Genomic DNA, 23,360 nt, shown 5'->3' on the forward strand with positions numbered 1-23,360 from the left:
ATATATATATATATATATATATATATATTATGCACATACTGTATATTTGGGCTGTCAATCACTTAAAATTTTAAATTGAATGAATTACATGGTATGCCGATTAAGTAATCAAATTAATTAATACTGTATATATAAGATTATTGTGAAACATTCAAATTAATTTAAAACAATTTGAAAGAAATTAAGCTCAAACAAATATATCTCAAAGTCTTTATTAATTGTTAGAAACAAACAAACCCACTCAAGGTGAACAGCATGTGTTCAAGTTGAAGACTTTCTTGTTACAACCCAAGAGAAGACAGTATGTCTTTCTTCCTAAAAAAAATGCTCTCAGCTCTGTGTATCAATATGCAGGAAACACTATCATACAGCACTCTTTGACACCTTAAATAAATGTCACTTTGACACATAAAATATCTCCCCTTGAGGCATTAACACACTGTCTTTCACGTCACCCCATAAAAACAGGGTATACACGAGTTAAACTTCTGGAATACAGAAATAAACACTGCTTACATCCAACTTCATTTTCCCCTCTGTCCTTTTTCAAGTTCAGTTTGATGAGGAATCAAAATCAAAATAAAAAAGGACTTCAAAAATGTTCAGAGAAAGTCATGTTCCCTTCGGAACTGCAATTAAAGGCTTGGACCTACTGGTTGATTATTTCAAACACAGCAACCCAAAAATACCAGCTATAGAAAGATTTCTTTTTAAACTTTAGGGCTCGGTTGGAGTCTTTGTCTTCTGATACTGCTCCAGCTCTTTTTTTTTCTTCATGGCGAGCTGTAGTTGTTTTTTGATGAGCTGGATCTGTGTTTCCAGGTCTGTCAGTTCCTGTACTATGGGGTTTTGAGCCAGACCCAGCAGATCTGCTTTCCCATTGGACATGGTCTGTAGAGGGAGTGGTCTCTTCTCCTGTGGGGGCAGGAGGTCTTTGCACTGTAAACATTCCAGATCATTCTGTTGCCCCTCTTGATTGGACATTTCCCGTCGATTGCAATTGGACATTCCCAAAGAGTTCAATGATGTTTGTTGATTGTTTCCAACACTGCAGCTTAATTGGGACAAGGAAGTTTGGACACTTTTAGTATGTAAACATTAATATTCAAATTATGCCATCTGATTGCTAATTATCTATCAAAATTGGTATTACATAGTAAAATAAATACAGTTTTTCTTACATATTTATGCTTTGGAAAACCCAACTTGGAAATTCCAAAGAGTTTGATCAAGACTATCTAATCTACCTAAGTACATCTAGTCATACTGTATCTAATTTGGAGCCATATCACCCTGTATCTCAAGACTGGTTGCCTACTGAAGCTAAGCAGGGCTGAGCCTGGTCAGTACCTGGATGGAAGACCTCCTGGGGAAACTAAGGTTGCTGCTGGAAGAGGTACATTTACATTTTTCATTTATGCAATTGGCAGATGCTTTTATCCAAAGCGACTTACAGTGCACTTATTACAGGGACAATTCCCCTGGAGCAACCTGGAGTTAAGTGCCTTGCTCAAGGACACAGTGGTGGTGGCTGTGGGGATCGAACCAGTTATGTGCTTTAGCCCACTAAGCCATCACCACTCCTATTGCAGGTATTAGGGAGTCCAGCAGGGGGTGCTCACCCTGCGGACTGTGTAGGCCCTAATGCCCCAGTATAGTGATGGGGACACTATACTGTAAAAAGGCACCGTCCTTTGGATGAGATGTTAAACCGAGGTCCTGACTCTCTGTGGTCATTAAAAATCCCAGGGCACTTCTCGAAAAGAGTAGGGGTGTAACCCCTGTGTCCTGGCCAAATTCCCTCCATTGGCCCTTATCAATCATGGCTTCCTAATAATCCCCATCCATTAATTGGCTCTATCACTCCACTCTCCCCTCTCCACCAATAGCTAGTGTGTGGTGAGCGTTCTAGCACACTATGGCTGCCGTCGCATCATCCAGGTGGATGCTGCACACTGGTGGTGGTTGAGGAGAGTCCCCTGTTCACTGTGTAAAATGCTTTGAGTGTAGTGTCAGAAAAGCGCTATATAAATGTAACGTTCATTCATTCATTCATTCATTCATAATTATCTAGTACAAAAGCAATGGCTTTTAGGCTGATTAGGTCAGAGGCAAAATCAGTTACCGGGCCAGTCTTGAAAACAGTGCAGATTGTGCCTGAAAAAATTAAGGAAAAAGTTGTGTATTACTAGTATTATAATTTATTGTTCATTTGAAAAGGTAATTGGTACCACTTTACAATAAGGTTTATTTGTTACCTTGTAAATTGTTACCAGGTTACTACTAAACTTTCAAGAATTGGTATTTTCCCACCACAGGTCCAAAGCACCATGACTGACATAAGGGGACGCATCGCTACCAATATTTAGATTAGTTGTGAACAAATATGGTTGTACCAATTCTCATTTAATTCCCAACAAATATGGGTTTATGAAATACTGATTCTTCACCCCCAATCCTAACTATGATGTTACAGCCTTACAAAATACCAGTAGTTAGTAAATATTACTAACCATTAAGCGCTATATTGTTTCAAACCGTCATAGTAAGTTTGGAATTGATATAATTAGATAGATAATAATAGATAACTGAGTATATCTTGGTAGTATTACCCGGTTTTAGTGTGCCTTGTAATAAATCACACATTATGATTGCAAAACATTGTTATAAAATAACATTTCTCATTCAGTGTCTAGTAACGGCCATAAAGGGTTAGTTCACCCAAAAATGAAAATTCTTTCATCATTTACTCACCCTCATACCATCCCAGGTGTGTATGGCTTTCTTTCTTCAGCAGAACACATTTGAAGAAAAATAGAAAAATATCTCAGCTCAGTAGGTCTTTAAAATGCAAGTGGGTGGTGATCAGACTTTTGAAGCTCCTAAAAGAACAGACAGTCATCATAAACATCATACATATGACTCTAGCAGTTAAATTAATGTCTTCTAAAGTGACACGATCGCTTTTGATGTGGAAAAGATAAATATTTAAGTACTTAACTATAAAACATTGCTTGCGGTCAGCAACAGTATGCGCGTGTGACGTAATCGCGTTGGCATGTTCACACGAGAAATGTAAGCGCAGCGTAGTTCTAGCGGGAAGACAAGCAGCTGTACATCATCGCACCATTAGCAAGGTAACTCCTAGCCAATCACATGTAAGCCATTGCTTTTTAAGTCTGCTCACATTCTATCACATTGCTGTCAGTTGTGCTAACACGGCAACCTCCACCACCCCACCACCATCAGTCAAGTCCCATCCTGCACAGGGGTAGGCTCCTCGCCCCTGCCTCCTATCTCCGGCAGGATATGACGGTTCCGAGTACAACATCTTCGGACTGCCAGATGGGGCTTATGCCAAAGAGAGACATTATATTTCTGTTCTATATTCATCAAATAAATGTCATCTTAAATTTCACTCAAGTCTGAAAGTCATCCTGATAGAACTGATGCACATGTGACACACCCGGAAGAGCAGCACTGTTTACAACTGAGTAGGAGGAACTCTTTACAGAAACTTCGCTAGTTTTGGTTTAGATCTGTATTTATATGTATCTGCTTGTTTACTCACAATGGTGCATTTGTGTGCTTATCCTGGATGTCTCAACCAAGAGGAAACGTAACAATACGTCCGTAACATGCCAATGCAAATACGTCACACGAGAGACCACGTGAACTCAGCGCTCTCTTATACTGATGCTGACCGGAAGCGATGGTTTATAGTTAAAAAGTACTTAAATATATATATATTTTTCATATCAAAAGCGATCGTAACACTTAGAAGATATTAATTTAACCGCTGGAGTCGTATGGATGAAGCTTATGCTGACTGTCTGTGATTTTTGAAGCTTCAAATGTCTGATCCCCCTCCATTTGGATTTTAAGGACCTACTGAGCCGAGATATTTTTCCTATTTGTCTTCAAATGTGTTCTGGTGGAGAAAGAATGTAATTCATAAATGGGATGGCATGAGGGTGAGTAAATGATGAGAGAATTTTTATGTTTGGGTGAACTATCCCTTAGTAAATATCATGGGATCACACCACACTATTTACAGTGTTCCTGTGCTTTGTGCACAAGTGGAAAATGTCACAACATAATGGGGTTGAATATAAAAATTTTTTTAATCAAATGATGTTTCTAAGTTCAGTATCCTGTTAATCATATCAGTATAAACTTGTGGTGGACACACACGCACATCACTCAAATGACAGTTTTCTTTGAATGATCTAACTTTAGTACTTTAATTTACTTCAGTGTGAATGCTTGTGAGAGCAGTTTACCTTTTCTCTGGCTCTGCGACAGTCTTTAATTTGTCTTCTTTGAATATTGGGTTAAGTGCTCGATGTAATCTCTAAAAGAACAAATCAAATTCAGTGTTATGTAAGAAAATTAGCATACAGTATGCTATAATATGTCACCCAGATTAAATGTGATTATGGTTAATAAAATTAGTACAGAACACTTCGAATCTACTCACTTGACTGGTGTGAAGCCAGTATGTATGGTGTGACGAGTACTGCATCCTGGGTATCACCCAGCGATGGACGATAAGTTCACCTAGTATAGTGAGTAGAGACAGGGTGACTCCAATGCATAGCATGACAAATAAACCTGAAAAGTGCTTTATCCCCATCTGTAGTGTCTGAAATAAACAACACAAAGTTTAGGTTAGAAAAGGGATAAGAAAACAGCACACTAAAACAGAGAGCTTTTAAAAACCCAATATAGTGTAAAACTGGAGTTACCTATCTGTCACTCACTCAACGTTGTGTCGATGTAGTGACACTAGGGGTCACTCTTGGGAGCCCGAAACACCTCTGGTCTTTGATAAAAGGCCAATGAAAATTTGCATACCACTCCCCCTGACATACGGATATAAAAAGAGCGGGTATGCAACCGCTCATTCAGATTTTCTCTTCAGAGCCAAATAGTCGATGTTCACTGAGCTGAATTCCAGGACTGTTCATTCACCTCTGCTGGATCTGACGGCGCATTTCAGCGGCTTCTCCCTCCTCTGCACTGATGCACTGTAGAGAACGCCCCTGGGTGCTTCGGCAGAAAAAAAAGAGTATATTTCTCTAAAACAGTGGCACACACGGAACGTCTTTTTAAAGACGCGTCTTTTTAAAGATGCCTTTCCATTTGTGTGTTATTCCTGTTTGCGGTCATTATCTCTCGCCTTCTGATGGTCACGATCACTGTCTTTCGTGTCTGGGTGTGACCCATGCGGAGACAGTGTTCGTGGATGGATCATGTACTCATTGCGAGAACATGACCATAGCAACGTTGCGGTCGTGGCTTGCCTTCGTAAGAAAGCAAGCCACCCCAGCGGCTCCCCGCCTCTACCTACGGGTATGAGGCCAGCACGGCTAGCACTGGGGGCGATTTGGGGACCCCAATGGGACCAACTCCACCGGAGAGCGGGCTTGTCCAGTCGGACGCGGAAGCCTCAGCTGGGCTCCCCCCCTCGGGTACAGTCACCCAGTCACAGGCTGACGCGGAAATGACGGACATGCTTTCCCGGGCATCCGTGAGCATCAGGCTAGAGTGGAACTCTTTGCTCTCCCCCGAACCCTCGCGGCTCGATGATTGGTTCCTGGGCTCACGGCGCCACTCACAGCCACGCCCCGCCCCAGTTCCTTTCTTCCTGGAAGTGCACAAGGAGCTGACAAGGTCGTGGGAGGCACCATTTACTGCCTGGTCCCAATCTTTCAGCTCCCCCGCCCTCACTACCCTCGATGGTGGGGCGGCCAAGGGCTATTTGGCGATTCCCCCGGTGGATAAGGCGCTCGCGGTGCACCTATGCCCGCAGAGCACCGCCATCTGGCGCGGGGACCCAAAGCTCCCTTCCAAGGCCTGTAGGTTTACGTTGTCCCTGACGGCAAAAGCCTACAGTGCCGTTGGACAAGCCGCCTCTGCCCTGCACACCATGGCTCTCCTGCAGGTCCACCAAGCCAAGGCGCTAAAGGAACTGCACAAGACAATATCGCAATTGATGTAGGAGCTGCGCTCGGCGACCGACCTCGCTCTCCGGGTGACGAAGGTCATGGCATGGTCTCTCGGGTGGGTGATGTCCACCTTGGTGGTCCAGGAGCGCCACCTTTGTCTCAACCTGGTCGAGATGGGAGAGGCCGACAAGGCACGGTTCCTTGATGCCCCCATTTCCCAGGTTGGCCTGTTCGGCAACACCGTCAAGGACTTTGCCCAACAGTTCTCGGCAGTGAAGCAGCAGACGGAGGCTATCCAGCACATCCTGCCCCGGCGTGGCTCAAGATCCCACACCCCGCCTGCTCGTCGCCAAGGGCGTCCACCTGCGGTGACTGCACCGGCTCCGCCGCAGCCCACCCCTGCGGCCCGGCCCCGGCGTGGAGCCCACAGCAGGAAGCAGACGCCACCCATCTCACGGCCGGCCGCCAAGAACCCGCGAAAGGCTTCAAAGTGCCCCTGAGACGGATGACCCAGGGACGACGAAACTCACTGCTTTAGAGCTGGTAAGCAGACCACTCCATCAACCGGTGGATGGCCAGGAGGAGAATCTTTTGTTGCCTTTTAATTTAATTTCGCCGCATGCCCAAGTGGCTGCAGTACCCAAGAGTTCAGCAAAAGAGCAGTTTCCTTGTTCCCTGAGTCACAAACCTGGTGTGCACGGCCGTCATCATGACCACTGTCCACCATTCCATTTTGGCAGGTTTGGCGCTCGAGCAGTGGTCTCCCCGCCCCTGCGCGCCCAGCTGTGGCACAAATCCGCCCCTGATGTGACAGTCTCCACGGGTCACGAGGACAGGCCTCTTCCTCCCCCGTCCTAGGCTGTTCCAGGGGTGGTCACAAGGAGCCAGGTAAGTGCTTCGATGTCCCTGAACTCAACACGGCCACAAAATGGCGTGGCACCTCAGGCTCCGCCCCTCTGCGAGGCCCCACCCACTGGTACGTCCGACGAGATCGTCCCCTTGGTCCCCCTCGCCCGGAGCTTGGACGTGTGGCTTGCGCTTTCCAACCCGTCGCGATGGCTGATCCGGACCGTCTGACTCGGCTACGCGATTCAGTTTGCCAGGTGTCCGCCCAGGTTCAGCGGCATCCACTTCACCTCAGTGAAGTTCGAGAACCTACCTTGCACGTGGAGATCGCTACCCTCCTATGGAAGGATGCGATAGAGCCTGTCCCTCCTGCTGAGATGAAGAAGGGGTTTTACAGCCCCTACTTCATTGTACCGAAAAAAGGCAGTGGGTTGCAGCTAATCTTGGACCTGAGAGTACTGAACCGGGCTTTACACAGACTCCTGTTCAAGATGCTGACGCAAAAACGTATTCTAGCGAGCGTCCGGCATCAAGATTGGTTTGCGACGGTAGACCTAAAGGACGCGTACTTCCTCGTCTCGATTCTACCTTGACACAGACCCTTCCTGTTGTTTGTATTCGAGGGTCAGGCGTATCAGTACTAGGTCCTCCCTTTCGGCCTGTCCTTGTCCCCTCGTGTCTTCACGAAGGTCGCAGAGGCAGCCCTTGCCCCGCTAAGGGAGGTGGGCATTCAAATTTCAACTATCTCGACAATTGGCTAATCCTAGCTCACTCTTGGGATGTGTTGTGTGCACACAGGGACCTGATGCGCTCGCACCTCAGCCGACTAGGGCTTCGGGTCCACTGGCTCATTGACGCCATAACAATGGCATATCACACCCAGGACATGCCGCCTCCGGCAGGGCTACGAGCCCATTCTACCAGGGGTGTAATGGCCTCCTGGGACTTGACCAGTGGCGCCTCTCTAACAGACATTTGCAGAGCAGCAGGCTGGGCAACACCCAACACCTTTGCGAGGTTCTACATTCTCCGGGTGGAACCGGTTTCGTCCCGTGTAGTGGCAGGCACAAGCAGGTAAGTCCGGGACAGCTGGCCAGGTGTATTGCTTGCGCATAGCGCCTTTAACCTCCCCTGAGCTGAAGACGTGCGCTGTTGACTCCCAGTAGTGTTCACAAAACTGTGTTCCCTGGATGATTTCCTCCGAGCCCTGTGGCAGACGAGTTCGTCGAGAAACTCGCTGCTGGCTCAGTACATGTGCTAACTAAGCCCTGTACTGTGGTAGGTGCTCCACATGTGTTGGTTCCCCATAGGTAACCCCATGCGACGTACATCTTCTGCTAATTTGTTTCCCTGTTGGTAAACTGCGTCTTCCTTGCACAGTCACCATGTTTGTAGAAACTCCTCCCCCGTAGGGTAGGACCTACCATGGGACTTCTCCACATGACATACTTTCGGCAAGACCATGTGACGTATTTCCACTCAAAATACCCCCCCCCCCCCCCCGAGTGGGGTGTGGTCTCTGTGGTGTCTTCCCCTTGGGAGGGACACCCCCCCCCGATGTAGACCTGGTGGCCCCAGTCAGTTAATTCCTTTTTTTGGGGGGAGAGAAAAAAAAAAAAGGAGGATAAGAGGCCACGACATAGCCTGTCTCTATCTTTTGGGCTGTCGACTTGTCCCCAAAGGGCCGTTCGACACTCATAACAGCGTTGGGGGTGGTTACGTGTCGGCCTGGTGCGCTGGCTATGAGGCACACAGTGGTCTGCCCATCACACACAGCCAGTTCACGTAACACAGTTCAGCCAGTTGTGGCATTTCGTATAGGGACCCCTAATGTCACTACATCAACACAACATCGAGTGAGTGACATATAGGGAACGTCCTGGTTACTTGTGTAACCTCCGTTACCTGATGGAGGGAACGAGACGTTGTGTCCCTCCTGCCACAATGCTGAACTACCCGCTGAAATGGCCGGGACCTTGTCTCGGCTCCTCAGCATAAAACCTGAATGAGTGGTTGCATACCAGCTCCTTTTATACCCGTATGTCCGGGGGAGTGGTATGCAAATACCACTCTCCAATTTTCATTGGCCTTTTACCAAAGACCAGAGATGTTTCGGGCTCCCAAGAGTGACCCCTAGTGTCACTACATCGACACAACGTCTTGTTCCCTCCATCAGGGAATGGAGGTTACGCAAGTAACCAGGACGTTTTGTGGCTTTCAGTCCATATCTGTTTTACTTATTTATGTCATCTATATGCAGGGGCAGACTAGGACTAAAAAGTGGCCATCGACTTTCTGGCCCAGAGTGACCCACTATACCCAGCCCGCAACAAACTGCACCATAACAAACCAGCTCATTGATTTCATTTTCTGGCTCAATTTCCAATTTTTGTGTTGAACCATGGGCTGAAGGAAAGGACACACAAAATTATCATTACCATCTGAGTTTTTGTGTCTGAATTCCAGAGGTGAATAGTAACAAAGTACAAATACTTCGTTACTGTACATAAGTACAGTTTTTAAATATTTGTAATTTACTTGAGTATAAATGGTTCTTTGGACTTTTACTTCACTACATTTTGAAGAGAAAATTAATATGTTTACTCCGCTAAATTTCTCCAGACCCTTTTGCTACTTTTGCGACTGAACACCGCAGAAAAGTTGTACATGCAAAAATGCATGTAGACCGGCAATAGTGATGACTGATTCGTGAAAGAATAATTTGAGTTGAATCTTTTAAATTTGATTCCTTTCAACCGATCAAAAAGATTAAAAAAAAAATCTGAATTATTCGTTTTGTGAATCACGAACCTGTATCAAAATCAGAAGTAAAGCGCACATCAGATAACGTGTTTTGCCAACTTAGCAAATTTGCAGACTCCTTTAGTGACTTAAAAAAAAAAAAAAAAGCACCTAGAGACAAATCTAGCGACTTTTTGGACAAACCTTAGCTACTTTCCATAGAAGAGAGTCGCCAGTACTGCCCCACGAGCGCGAGGGCTTGATTTTCCGCCACAGGCACACCTCTCTCTGCGTCTACTCTGTTCAGTGAGTGGCAGAGAGGAGTAGCACTTTCAGTTGACCGCACAGCAGCTGACATAGACGTGAATGAGCTGCTCATGTGCAAACAGTGTTGCCAAGGACTAATCACTAATCTTTATTGTTTGCTCCTCCTTTGTTTTAATTTAAACAATTTAATTGACCATTTAATTAGATTTTTATTCTTCTCACGTGCTTATCATTGACTTATCACTCACTTGTTCATTACCGTTTATGAACTCTCTGAATTCAGATAATTTATTTAGACAAGTCTGTATGTTTGTATGGTTTTATCCTGAGTGACAGCACACCACCTGGCCTGTATACGTACGTTGTGATGTCAATGTCATTGTCCAAATATTGATTGCCTACTTTTAAATCTTAAAAAAATAAATAAATAAATAAAAAAATAAAATCTTTGTATCTGGAGGATTAAAAGGTTTATCCACTAGGGGCAGAATAGGCCTAATCATCACTGACTGAATACGGAACATCCTTCTTGTGGTTTGTTACCCAGACGGAGGCTGTGCACTGTGTGGAAAAATAAGACGTTCTATTGCTTCTAACTTTCTCTCTGTGTGATCATTTTACATGTAAATATAGCTGAAATCACAGAAAAGCTGTTGCCTTTAACTTGCGTATGGTGATTTTGTCAGATGATGTCACAGTTATAAAATCAGGATTTTAGCAGTGCAGAGCAGCAGCTTGGAAAAGGCTTAGAAGTGACTGCTGGTTAACATGTAGTCTTAATGGGCCGTGTTTCAGTCACTATTTCACACTCGTTTCGTTGTCTGACAACAGAAAAAGAAAAATATGTAAATGAGAATAGCTTTATTGGGAATTAAAATACAGTATGTGAGCACAGAGAGTAGGAGAGAAGCAAACAGATGTAAAGGGCTGACACTAGGCAAATCAGTCTCCCACCTTTCCAGGAAACCTGTTCATATAAAAGTCAATCAAACAGTTTTACCTTTTACATTAAACCAAGGTGCAATGTGTGTGAATAATTACCAGCGCTCATGAAAATGTCTAACAATATTTATTTTATAAATTAGGTTGTTCTGGGTGGTTGCTAAAGTGTTCTCTTTGCTTTTTAGCACATTAATACTACAGTATGTTTTTACTAGGGTGTTCTGGATGGTTGCTGGGGCATGCTATGCAGTTGTCAAGGTGATCTGCTGTGTGTTTTAGAGCGTTGCTACAGTGTGCGGATGCCAGGTTGTTGCTATGCTGTTGCCAGGGTGTTCTTTGTGGTTGCTGGGTGGTTGCTTATTGGCCCAAATGAAAAGAGCCCAGTCTCTGAAGGAGGGAGCTGAGTCAAATTTAGTGACCAGAACGATGTCGTAATTATTTTTTTTATTTTTTTTTATTTTTTTTTATTATTATATGTCTAATCCACATAAGTTTAATACATAGCCAGTATAAACACTATTTCAGTTATGTTGTTATTTAAACTATGTTCAAGTCATCCTGGGAAGTTTGTACTTACAAGTTTAGAAGTTGTAATTTCGATGTAATGAGCGTTCAGGTGATTTAAGTTGGACAGAATGGTGTAGCGTCTGGACCAATCAGACACACAATTATTCATTATTTAATGAATAATCCAACAGACGTCTCAAGACCGTAACAAGCAAAGGTCCAAGTAGGCCCAAGCAGACTTCGAGATGTCTGCTCTCCCACTAATCATTATCAGCTCTTACTCCCCCTTTGCTGACACTGGTCCAGCAACTAGTGGACCTTAGAGACATTCCAGGTGGGGTAAGGTAGCCACATGCAAAAGCAAAGGAATGTGGAGAAAAAATTCACTCCCTCATAGGAAAGACACATAAAGCCCATAAAACAGACTTTTCTTCATTAATGTATAGACAAACTGTTCTATAAATGAACATGCATATCCTCAGGACATTGTGTATATGATTATTACTGTCTCGTATAGTGTCTTTTGTATTGTATACCGTTTTGTCAAATCAGATCAAATCACTTTATTGTCACACAGCCATATACACAAGTGCAATGGTGTGTGAAATTCTTGGGTGCAGTTCCGATCAACATAGCAGTCGTGACAGTGATGAGACCTATACCAATTTACAATAACATCAAATTAACACAACACAATTTAAACATCTGTTATACACATAATTACACTCAACAATATACAAATAATAACATACACTGTACAGTATACAATACGCTGTTTTTTTTTTTACTATATAGATACACATTATTCAATAAAAATAAAAATAAAAATATATATAAAAAAGTGTATATATATATATATATATATATATATATATAGAATGTACAGTATTGTACTGTATTGACATTCAGGCTGTCGGTTGATAGTCAGTTGTTAAGAGAGAACATAATATAATAATAATAATATAATTTATGACAGTCCGGTGTGAGATATAAGAGTAAGGGTAATAAAGTGCAGTGCTGATGTATTTTGATCGTGGGAGATCAAGAGTTCAGAAGTCTGATTGCTTGGGGAAAGAAGCTATCATGGAGTCGGCTGGTGCGGGTCCTGATGCTGCGATACCGCCTACCTGATGGTAGCAGTAAGAACAGCCCATGGCTCGGGTGGCTGGAGTCTCTGATGATCCTCCGAGCTTTTTTCACGCACCACCTTGTATATATTTCCTGGAGGGAGGGAAGCTCACCTCCGATGATGTGTCTGGCAGTTCGTGCATGCTTTATGACAGAACCACAAGATAATGCAAAATTAATGGTATCGTGCTTCCTATCAAATTAATCCTTGTGTGATGCCCTAAACATTGGTGTATAGCACTGCCTTATAGCGTGCATTGTATGCTTGTTATATTAATCAGAGCATAAAGGGGCACAAACTGCTAGCTTACTAGTCATGCAAATGAGTCAGCTTCCGAACAAAGGAACTTTTCCCGCTGGAAAATTGCACCTTTCTCATTGGTCAAGCCAAACTCGAGAGGAGTGACCTCCCTCAGGAGTTAAAGGGCTCTGTCGGAGTGACCTCCCTCTCTCTCTCTCTCTCTCTCTCTCTTCCCTCTTCTCTTTGTCCCTTCTGCTCATGGTTGCTGCTCTCGTGGGACCGGAAACACCCGGTCGCAGGCCAGCAGGCCTTAACACATCAAGCCATGTGTAACTTCCTCGACCATAACGGAGTCAAACTAACACCGCAAGTTCATCATCATTTCTTCATTCAACACGGAAGAAACTAATTGCAACTTCAACACCATCGACTCAAGGACTTGTTTACATATAAATTCGCTACAATGGGCCCATTTTGCAATTTTCATCTTTTTCACTTTCTGAAAAAGCAGAAAGATTTTTCAGCACCAGTGCAAATGACATGTACATGTATTCACATACACACTTCATATTAGGTATGTCTTATTTGATCATTCTTGTGTGGCCACTTAAACTGATGGGAAATGTTATACTGTAAGCCTGTCACCTCATATAAACTAGCTAAATAAGTCTTATTTGCTGTCAAGCTTTATTCTTCATCAATAGGACAACAGATACATTAAATCTAAACTGTACAGTCACCAATTTGCTAGATTCTTGCCATGCTTCTTAAATTGACATGCCCTCATCTTAGAAAATTGGCACTCATGTCCACTAATCTCAAAATATGATCATTCTGACCTGACTTGAATGCTTCTTTAAAGGGATAGTTCACTCAAAAATTTAAATTCTCTCATAATTTTCTCACCCTCATCTCATCCCAGATATGTCTGCAGAACACACAAATAATTATTATTATTTATTTATTTATTATTATTATTATTATTTTTTTTTTTAGAAGAATATCTCTGTTCTGTAGGTCCTTTCAATGTAAGTGAATGGTGGCCAGACATTTGAAGCTCTGAAAAGCAAATTAAGGGTGCATAAAAGTAATCCATTAGACTCCAGTAGTTTAATGAATGTCTTCTGAAGCAATCCAGTTGGTTTTGTGTGAGAACAGACCAAATATAACTCCTTTTTGACTCCTTTTTCACCACCAGTCAAATGAGTTGCCATGGGTTTAATTAGCTGTTCTGTTATTTATGCAATTTACTTGTAGTTTTGATACATTTAAAATCAGTTACTTTAATACTTTTACTTATGTAGTTTTCTCATGAGCTACTTTAACTTTTACTTGAGTCTGTTTTCATGAAGGTATCTTTACATTTACTTAAGTATGGCGAATGGATACTTTATACAACAATGACGAATTCCTTCCCTAGCTTATCTTTGACAAAACGTAACAAGCTCTATGCTTTACCAAGCGCTGTTCTAACATCCTTTATACAAAGTAAACCTTGACAACTCATATAGACACAAAGTGATATTTTCCATTAATTATTTTCTGCATTTCTGCCGAGCATCTTTAAAGGAAACACCCCGGCGTTGCTTAAATCTTAAATGCAGTTATATTTAACGTGTTATAGCTTTATTAAAGTTCAAATAATACGGAACCAGATCATGTAAATAACTACAAACTCCGAAACTGCCATTTCTCTGTGTGGTCAGCGCCTCTTCTATGAGTTGCGCGAATGTCCCGATCTAAGGGGGAGAGACTGAAACTGCACCTGGCTGAGGCACACTCTGTCGCGGGGATGCTCATCCCTTGAGCGTGCACACTTAATGCAGCTAGATTATAACGTGATGGCTTGCGACTTATTGAATCATAATATGTGTCACTGTGCATTTCTTATCGTGAAGAAAATTGGCAATACACAGCTTTATCAATAAGAGAGAGTTTATTTTTTTGAGAGTTAAAGATGGATTGAAGTGAACAGAAAGGTGAGAACAAGTTTTTGATTTGTTTTCGTTTTGGCTTGTTTTCCAATTTAAATATCTAAAACTACTTTAAAAAACTTACATTTTCTTTAGCAGCTATACTGCAGCTGAATTTTTTTTTTTTTATCTGAGAATGTTGAATATATATATATATATATATATATATATATATATATATATATATATATATATATATATATATATATAATGCATTCACCTGAGAAGCTGCATATAAGATATTTAGACTTGCTTTTATAGAATAGATCTTGAATATAAGTATATTTTGTCTTTACTGCACTCGCAGAAGTATAACCAAGTGAAAAAATACACTTATATACAAAATACACTTATATTTAAGATACATTCTCTTAAAGCAAGTCTAAATATCTTATATGTTGCTTCTCAAGTAAATGTATCTTGTTTTAAGGATTTTTAGACAATTTTAAATGGAAAACAAGACAAAAACACTTACTGAATTAAACTTAATAAAAAGTATTTTTTTCCTTTAATTCAGTGAATATCATTTAGAGGTATTTTTAAAGTATTACTTTTATTGTTAGTAAGCACGTTTACTACAACCTTTTAAGTTGGGGCACAAGCTGAATAATCAGTTAATAGCTAATGATTAATCATTGCAATAATCACAGAATATCTGAATAATCATTCTAATTATCGTTAGGTTAATCGAATATCAAAATAATCGTTAGTTGCAGCCCTAGTTGTGTGCATGAAGCACACATAGTTACAGTTTATATGACAATTAATCATCATATTTGTGAAAGACCTAAAACAAATTTTTCGTCAAAGCCCTAAAACAGGCAAGTAATCGCCATAATAGCAATTGTTTATTTGATAATTAATAATCAGCCAAATTTCATAATCGTAACAGCCCTAATTTTCATAATTAGGTTCCAACCTTGTGAATTGTTCAATAAAAATGTGTATGAAATTTCAAATTTAAAAAAGCTAAAATGTGATTAAAATGATAAGGCAAAATATAAAATAAAACATACAATATTGCATACTACAATATATTGTGTGAAGTCATGTATATAAAGAAGCCCCCTTTCTTGATTTGCTTAACCCTGTGATGGCCATGGTTGTAATATTACAATTATTTTGAGCTATCCTAAAAAAAAACATCTTTAAGTTTTTGTTTTTTTCAGACCACATTTAAATAATCAATGGGTCATGTTGGTCCGCCTCTGAATCCTATTGACCATTAAAATGTATAAAGGTGCCGGACCATCTGACCTGAAGCTCACTCAACCTGCAAACTTTCTCGGAGCAACATAACCAGTTTTGATTGGATTGAATAGCTCGATTCAAGATTAAAGTAAGTAAAATGCCTTAAATATTTTTTTAGTGATATTTCAATGTGTACAACATGTAGATATTTAGCTACTGTGAAATTTGTTTTTAAAAAAATATTTTGAGCTTATTATATTTGTGTTGCTATTTTACAACACTGGTTGAGTCAGGTAGCATTTTTTCATGGGTGGGGGGCACATTGCACTTCTCACATGTGCCCAAATGGAAAACTAATACTAATGGAGATATAATGTCTTTGGTTCCCTATCTGTCACTCACTCGACGTTGTGTCGATGTAGTGACACTAGGGTCACTCTTGGGAGCCCGAGACACCTCTGGTCTTTGATAAAAGGCCAATAAAAATTGGCGAGTGGTATTTGCATGCCACTCCCCCAGACATACGGGTATAAAAGGAGCTGGCGTGCAACCACTCATTCAGATTTTCTCTTCGGAGCCGAACGGTCGATGTTTACTGAGCTGACTGTTCATTCACCTCTGCTGGATCTGACGGCGCATTTCAGCGGCTTCTCCCTCCTCTGCACTGGTGCACTGCAGAGAACGCCCCTGGGCGCTTCGGCAGAAAAAGAGAGTATATTTTCCTAAAAGAGTATATTTCTCTAAAAGAGCGGCACACACGGAACGTCGTTTTAAAGACGCATCTTTTTAAAGATGCCTTTCCGTTTGTGTGTTATTCCTGGTTGTGGTCGTTACCTCTCAACTTCAGATGGTCACGATCGCTGTCTTTCTTGTCTGGGCGCGACCCACATGGAGACAGCATTTGTGGATGGTTCATGTTCTCACTGCGAGAACATGACCATGGCAATGTTGCGGTCGCGGCTTGCTTTCATAAGAAAGCAAGCCACCCTAGCGGCTCCCCGCCTCGGTCCTTCTACCTAGGGGTATGAGGCCAGCGCGGCTTATTCCTGGTTGTGGTCGTTACCTCTCAACTTCAGACGGTCACGATCGCTCTCTTTCTTGTCTGGGCACGACCCACATGGAGACAGCATTCGTGGATGGTCATGTTCTCACTGCGAGAACATGACCATGGCAATGTTGCGGTCGCGGCTTGCTTTCATAAGAAAGCAAGCCACCCCAGTGGCTCCCCGCCTCGGTCCTTCTACCTACGGGTATGAGGCCAGCGCGGCTAGCACTGGGGGCGATTTGGGGACCCTAATGGGACCACCTCCGCCAGGTATACCCCCGCGGACCTCCCATTCCCCAGCACGCTCGTCTGCCCCGATCCAGCTTCCGGATGAGTCCAACGGCTCGTCTCACAGCGAGTTCGGCCTCTTGTTCGGAGCCCGCAAAGCTGATGAGCTCTCGAGCACAGCATTGGAGAGCGGGTTTGTCCAGTCGGATGCAGAAGCCTCAGCTGGGCTCCCCCCTCTGGGGACGATTGCCCAGTCACAGGCTGATGCGGAAATGACGGACATGCTTTCCCGGGCAGCTGCAAGCGTCGGGCTAGAGTGGAACCCTCCACATTCCCCCGAACCCTCGCGGCTCGTTGATTTGTTCCTGGGCTCGCGGCACCGCTCAAAGCAGCCACGCCCCGCTCCAGTGCCTTTCTTCCCGGAAGTGCACTAGGAGCTTACAAAATCGTGGGAGGCACCTTTTACTGCCCGGTCCCGATTTCTCAGTTTCCCCGCCCTCAATACCCTCGATGGCAGGGCAGCCAGGGGCTATATGGCGATTCCCCCGATGGATAAGGCGCTCGCGGTGCACCTATGCCTGCAGAGCGCCGCCACCTGGCGCGGACGCCCAAAGCTCCCGTCCAAGCCCTGTAGGTTTACGTCATCCCTGACGGCCAAAGCCTACAGTGCTGCTGGACAAGCCACCTCTGCCCTGCACGCCATGGCTCTCCTGCAGGTCCACCAACCCAAGGCGCGAACTGCACGAGGGTAGTTCCGTTCCAGATCTGATGCAGGAACTGCGCTTGGCGACCGACCTCGCTCTCCGGGCGATGAAGGTCATGGCGCAGTTTCTCAGGTGGGCAATGTCCACATTAGTGGTCCAGGAGTGCCACCTTTGGCTCAACCTGATCGAGATGGATGAGGCCGACAAGACACGGTTCCTTGCTGCCCATATCTCCCAGGCTGGCCTATTCGGTAACACCATCGAGGACTTTGCCCAGCAGTTCTCGACGGTGAAGCAGCAGATGAAGGCTATCCGGCATATCCTGCCCCAGCGCGGCTCAAGATCCCATACCCCGTCTGCTCGTTGCCAAGGGAATCCCCCTGCGGTGACTGCACCGGCATGGAGACTACCGCAGGAAGCAGACACCACCTGTCTCACGGCCGGCCGCCAAGAAAACACGAAAGGCTTCAAAGAGCCCCTGAGACAGGTGACCCAGGGTCGATGAAACCCACTGCTTTGGAGCTGGTAGGAAGACCACTCCATCCCCAGGTGGAGGGCCGGGGGAGAATCTTTTGTTGCCTTTTCATTTGATTTTGCCACATGCCCAAGTGGCTGCGGTACCCAACAGTTCAGCAAAAGAGTGGTTTCCTCCTTCCCTGGGTCACATACCTGGTGTGCACGGCCATCATCACAACCACCATCCACCTTTTTACCCTTGCAGGATTGGCGCTCCAGCGGTGGTCTCCCTGCCCCTGCGCACCCAGCTGTGGCACAGGTCCGCCCCCGATGTGACAGCGAATACAGACCTCTTCCACCCCCATCCCAGGCTGTTCCAGGGGTGGTCACAAGGAGCCAGGTAAGTGCTTTGATGTCCCTAGACTCAGCACGGCCATGACATGGTGTGGCACCTCAAGCTCTGCCCCACCACGAGGCCCCACCTGCCGGTACGTCCGACGAGGTTGTCCCTTTGGTCCCCCTCGTGCGGAACTTGGATGCGTGGCTTGCACTTTCCAATCCGTCGCGATGGCTGATCCGGACCGTCTGACTCGGCTACGCAACTCAGTTCACCAGGCGTCCGCCCAGGTTCAGCGGAATCCACTTCACCTTGGTGAAGGACGAAAACACTGCTTCCTTGTGTGTGGAGATCGCCACCCTCCTACAGAAGGGTGCGATAGAACCTGTCCCTCTGGCCGAGATGAAGAAGGGGTTTTACAGCCCCTACTTCATCGTACCATAAAAAGGTGGTGGGTTGCAATCAATTTTGGACCTGCGAGTACTGAACCGGGCTTTACACAGACTCCCGTTCAAGATGCTGACGCAAAAATGCATTCTGGCGAGCGTCCGTCATCAAGATTAGTTCCCGGCGGTAGACCTGAAGGACGCGTACTTTCACGTCTCGATTCAACCTCGACACATACCTTTCCTCCGGTTTGCATTCGAGGGTCGGGCGTATCAGTACAAGGTCCTCCCTTTCGGTCTTTCCTTGTCCCCTCGCGTCTTCACAAAGGTCGTAGAGGCAGCTCTTGCCCCGTTAAGGGAGGTGAGCATTCACATTCTCAACTATCTCGACGATTGGCTAATCCTAACTCACACAGGGACTTAGTGCTCTCGCACCTCAGCGGATTAGGGCTTCGGGTCAACTGGGAAAAGAGCAAGCTCCTCCCGGTTCAGAGCATCTCTTTTCTCAGTTTGGAGTTGGATTCAGTCTCATTGACAGCGCGCCTCACGAACGAGCGCGCACAGTTGGTGCTGACCTGTTTGAAGGCATTCAAACATAAAGCAGTGGCATCCTCTGCGGTGGCCACCCCACTCGGGTTGATGCATATGAGACTGCTTAAGCACTGGCTTCAGACTCGAGTCCCGAGATGGGCATGGTGCTGCGGGACACATCGCGTGGTCATCACGCCGGTCTGTCACCGCCTCTTCAGCCCTTGGACCAACCTCACGTTTCTACGGGCAGGCGTTCCCCTAGAGCAGGTCTCCAGGCACGTTGTGGTCATGACAGACGCCTCCAAAATGGGCTGGGGTGCTGTTTGCAATGGGCACGCAGCCGCCGGCTTATGGACGGGCCTGCGGCTACGTTGGCACATCAACTGCCTCGAGTTGCTGGCAATTCTGCTCAGCCTGCGGAGGTTCCTGCCATTGATCCAGGGCAAGCACATGTTAGTTCAGACAGACAACACGGCAATAGTAGCATATGTCAACCGCCAAGGCGGTCTTCACTCTCATTGTATGTCACAACTCGCCCGCCGTCTCCTCCTCTGGAGTCAGCAGCACCTCAAGTCACTGCGAGCCACTCACATCCCGGGCGACCTCAACACTTCAGTGGACACGCTGTCACGGCAGGTTACCCTTAAGGGAGAGTGGAGACTCCACCCTCAGGTGGTCCAGCTGATCTGGAGTCGATTTGGACAGGCACATGTAGACATGTTCATCTCCCAAGAATCTTCCCACTGCCCGCTCTGGTACGCCCTGACCGAGGCACCTCTTGGCATAGACATGCTGGCACACAGCTGGCCCCCTGGCCTGCGCAAATATGCGTTTCCCCCAGTGAGCCTACTTGCACAGACTCTGTGCAAGGTCAGGGAGGACGAGGAGCAGGTCGTCCTGGTAGCACCCTACTGGCCCACCCAGACGTGGTTCTCGGACCTCACGCTCCTCGCGACAGCCCCCCCAGCGAATTCCCCTCAGGAAGGACCTTCTTTCTCAGGGACGGGGCACTATCTGGCACCCGCGACCAGACTTCTGGAATCTCCATGTCTGTCCCCTGGATGGGACGTGGAAGGTAGACACGATCACTCAGGCTAGGGCCCCCTCTGCGAGGCGCCTGTATGCCTTTAAGTGGCGTTTGTTCACTAAGTGGTGTTCTTCCCAACAGGAAGACCCCAGAGATGCGCAGTCGGATCGGTGCTTTCCTTCCTGCAGGAGAGGTTGGAAGGGCGGCTGTCCCCTTCCACCTTGAAGGTGTACATTGCTGCTATAGCAGCACACCACGACACAGTGGACGGTAAGTCCTTAGGGAAGCACGACCTGATCATCAGGTTCCTGAGAGGCGCCAAGAGGCTGAACCCCTCCAGACCACGCCTCGTTCCCTCGTGGGACCTCTCTGTAGTTCCTCAGGGTCTACAGAGAGCGCCCTTTGAGCCTTTGCAGTCAGCTGAGCTTAAGGCACTCTCCTTGAAGACTGCTCTCCTGTCTGCGCTCACTTCCATAAAGAGGGTAGGAGACCTGCAAGCGTTCTCTGTCAGCAAAACATGCCTGGAGTTTGGTCCAGGCTACTCTCACATGATTTTGAGACCACAACCAGGCTATGTGCCCAAGGTTCCCACGACCCCTTTTAGGGTCCAGGTGGTGAACCTGCGAGCGCTGCCCCAGGAGGAGGCAGACCCAGCCCTGTCGTTGCTGTGTCCGGTGTGTGCTTTACGCATCTATTTGGATCGCACACAGAGCTTTAGGATCTCTGAGCAGCTCTTTGTCTGCTTTTGTGCACAGCGGAAAAGAAGCGCTGTCTCCAAGCAGAGGATCGCCCACTGGCTCATTGACGCAATAGCTATGGCATATCACGCCCAGGACGTGCCGTCCCCGGTAGGGCTATGAGCCCATTCTACCAGGGGTGTAGCGGCCTCTTGGGCCCTGGCCAGGGGTGCCTCTCTAACAGACGGAGCAGCGGGCTGGGCAACACCCAACACTTTTGCAAGGTTCTACAACCTCCAGGTGGAATCGGTTTCGTCCCAGGTAGTGGCACACAATACAAGCGGATAAGCCCAGGATAGCCGGCCGGGTGTATTGCTTGCACTTAGCGCCTTTCACCTCCTCTGAGCTGAAGACGTGCGCCATTAATTCCCAGTAGTGTACACAAACTATGTTCCCTGGTTGACTTCCTCCGAGCCCTGTCGCAGTTGAATTTTCGGAGAGACTCGCTGCCAGCCCAGTACACGTGCTAACTAAGAGCCCTGTTCTGGGTAGGTGCTCCGCATGTGGCGGTTCCCTGTAAGGTAACCCAATACGATGTATATCTTCTGCTAATTCATTTCCCTGTTGGCAAACTGCATCTTCCTTGGGAAGAGCCCCGTCTGCCACAGTCTCCATGTTTGTAGTAACTCCTCCCCCGTTGGGTAGGATCTACCATGAGACTTCTCCACACCGACATAGTTCGGCAAGACCATGTGACGTATTTTCCACTTAAATATCCCCCCTCTCTCTGGGTGAGGTGTGGTCTCCACGGTGTCCTCCCCTTGTGAGGGACACCCCCTGACTAGACCTGGTCGGCCCAGTCGGATATTCCCCCTTTTTTAGGGAGTGGAAAAAAAGAAGGGGAAAGGAGGCCACGACTGGGCTAGCCTGTCTCTATCTTTTGGGTAGTCGACTTGTCCCCAAAGGGCCGTTCGACACTCATAACTATGTTGGGGGAGGTTACGTGTCGGCCTGGTGCGCTGGCTATGAGGCACACAGTTGTCTGCCTGTCACACACCGCCAGTTCACGTAACACAGTTCAGCCAGTTGCAACATTTCATATAGGGAACCCTAGTGTCACTACATCGATACAACGTCGAGTGAGTGACAGATAGGGAACATCATGGTTACTTGTGAAACCTCCATTCCCTGATGGAGGGATCGAGACGTTGTGTCCCTCCTGCCACAACGCTGAACTACCCGCTGAAATGACCGGACCTTGTCTCGGCTCCTCAGCATAAAACCTGAATGAGTGGTTGCACGCTAGCTCCTTTTATTCCCGTATGTCTGGGGGAGTGGCATGCAAATACCACTCGCCAATTTTTATTGGCCTTTTATCAAAGACCAGAGGTGTCTCGGGCTCCCAAGAGTGACCCCTAGTGTCACTACATCGACACAACGTCTCGTTCCCTCCATCAGGGAACGGAGGTTACACAAGTAACCATGACGTTATTCACTATAACTAAGTTCCAAATGTGTTTTCTTTGTTAACATTTTGAATTTAGACCTGAATTGAATAAATTACTACATTCTAGTTGTAAAAATTACATTGAACTGGCCCTGGGCTTTGATTGTTAGGCAGAAACAATTGGGCAGAAACAGGTTCTGGATGTTTTTGAATGTTTTAGAGGATAGTTGTTGCATAAATCTGGGGCTTGTGAGAATGTGTGTTTTCTTTGTTAAAATTGAGTTTAGTCCAGAATTGAATCAGTTAGTAAATAATTTCTGGTTGCAGTATTTTAAATTGTATCTTGTCAGTAACAAAAATACATTGAACTGGCCCTGGGCTTTGTTTGTTAATCAGAAACAGTTGGGCAGAAACAGGTTCTGGAATGATTGAGGTGATGGCTCCTGCATTGGAATGAATGATTTAGGTGATGGTTGTTGCATTGTCCTGGGACAGGTGGGAATATTCTAAATGGTTCTGATGGTTGTTGCATTGGAATTAATGATCTGGAATGATTTAGGAGTGAATAATGCAATATTTTGTGAATATTGTGTGAATAGTTTTTAAATAATTACTACTTTTCCAATTTCGGAATACCACCAGCAAGGAAAGGACCTGTGTATAGTGGTGCAGGATGTTCTTGCTATCATCCAAAATGGAGAGAGTGACCTTGAGTTGAATTCAGATGACAGTGA

The 23,360-nt window shown here is 45.6% G+C and overlaps 1 protein-coding gene across 1 annotated transcript in view; it reads right to left on the bottom strand.

Moving 5' to 3' along the window:
- Positions 1-219: 219 nt before the first annotated feature.
- The window catches only part of LOC127432694 (glutamate receptor ionotropic, NMDA 3A-like), a 53,157-nt gene continuing 30,016 nt past the window's right edge, over positions 220-23,360 (bottom strand). The window contains exons 7-9 of the mRNA XM_051684046.1: positions 4,481-4,645; positions 4,284-4,354; positions 220-1,054 (exon numbers count right to left, since the gene is read on the bottom strand). Coding sequence (XP_051540006.1) covers positions 718-1,054; positions 4,284-4,354; positions 4,481-4,645 — 573 coding nt within the window. The 3' untranslated portion in view covers positions 220-717. The remainder of the gene's footprint in view (positions 1,055-4,283; positions 4,355-4,480; positions 4,646-23,360) is intronic.

The sequence above is a fragment of the Myxocyprinus asiaticus genome, chromosome 42, assembly GCF_019703515.2.
Source record: "Myxocyprinus asiaticus isolate MX2 ecotype Aquarium Trade chromosome 42, UBuf_Myxa_2, whole genome shotgun sequence".
In the NCBI taxonomy this organism is placed as follows: domain Eukaryota; kingdom Metazoa; phylum Chordata; class Actinopteri; order Cypriniformes; family Catostomidae; genus Myxocyprinus; species Myxocyprinus asiaticus.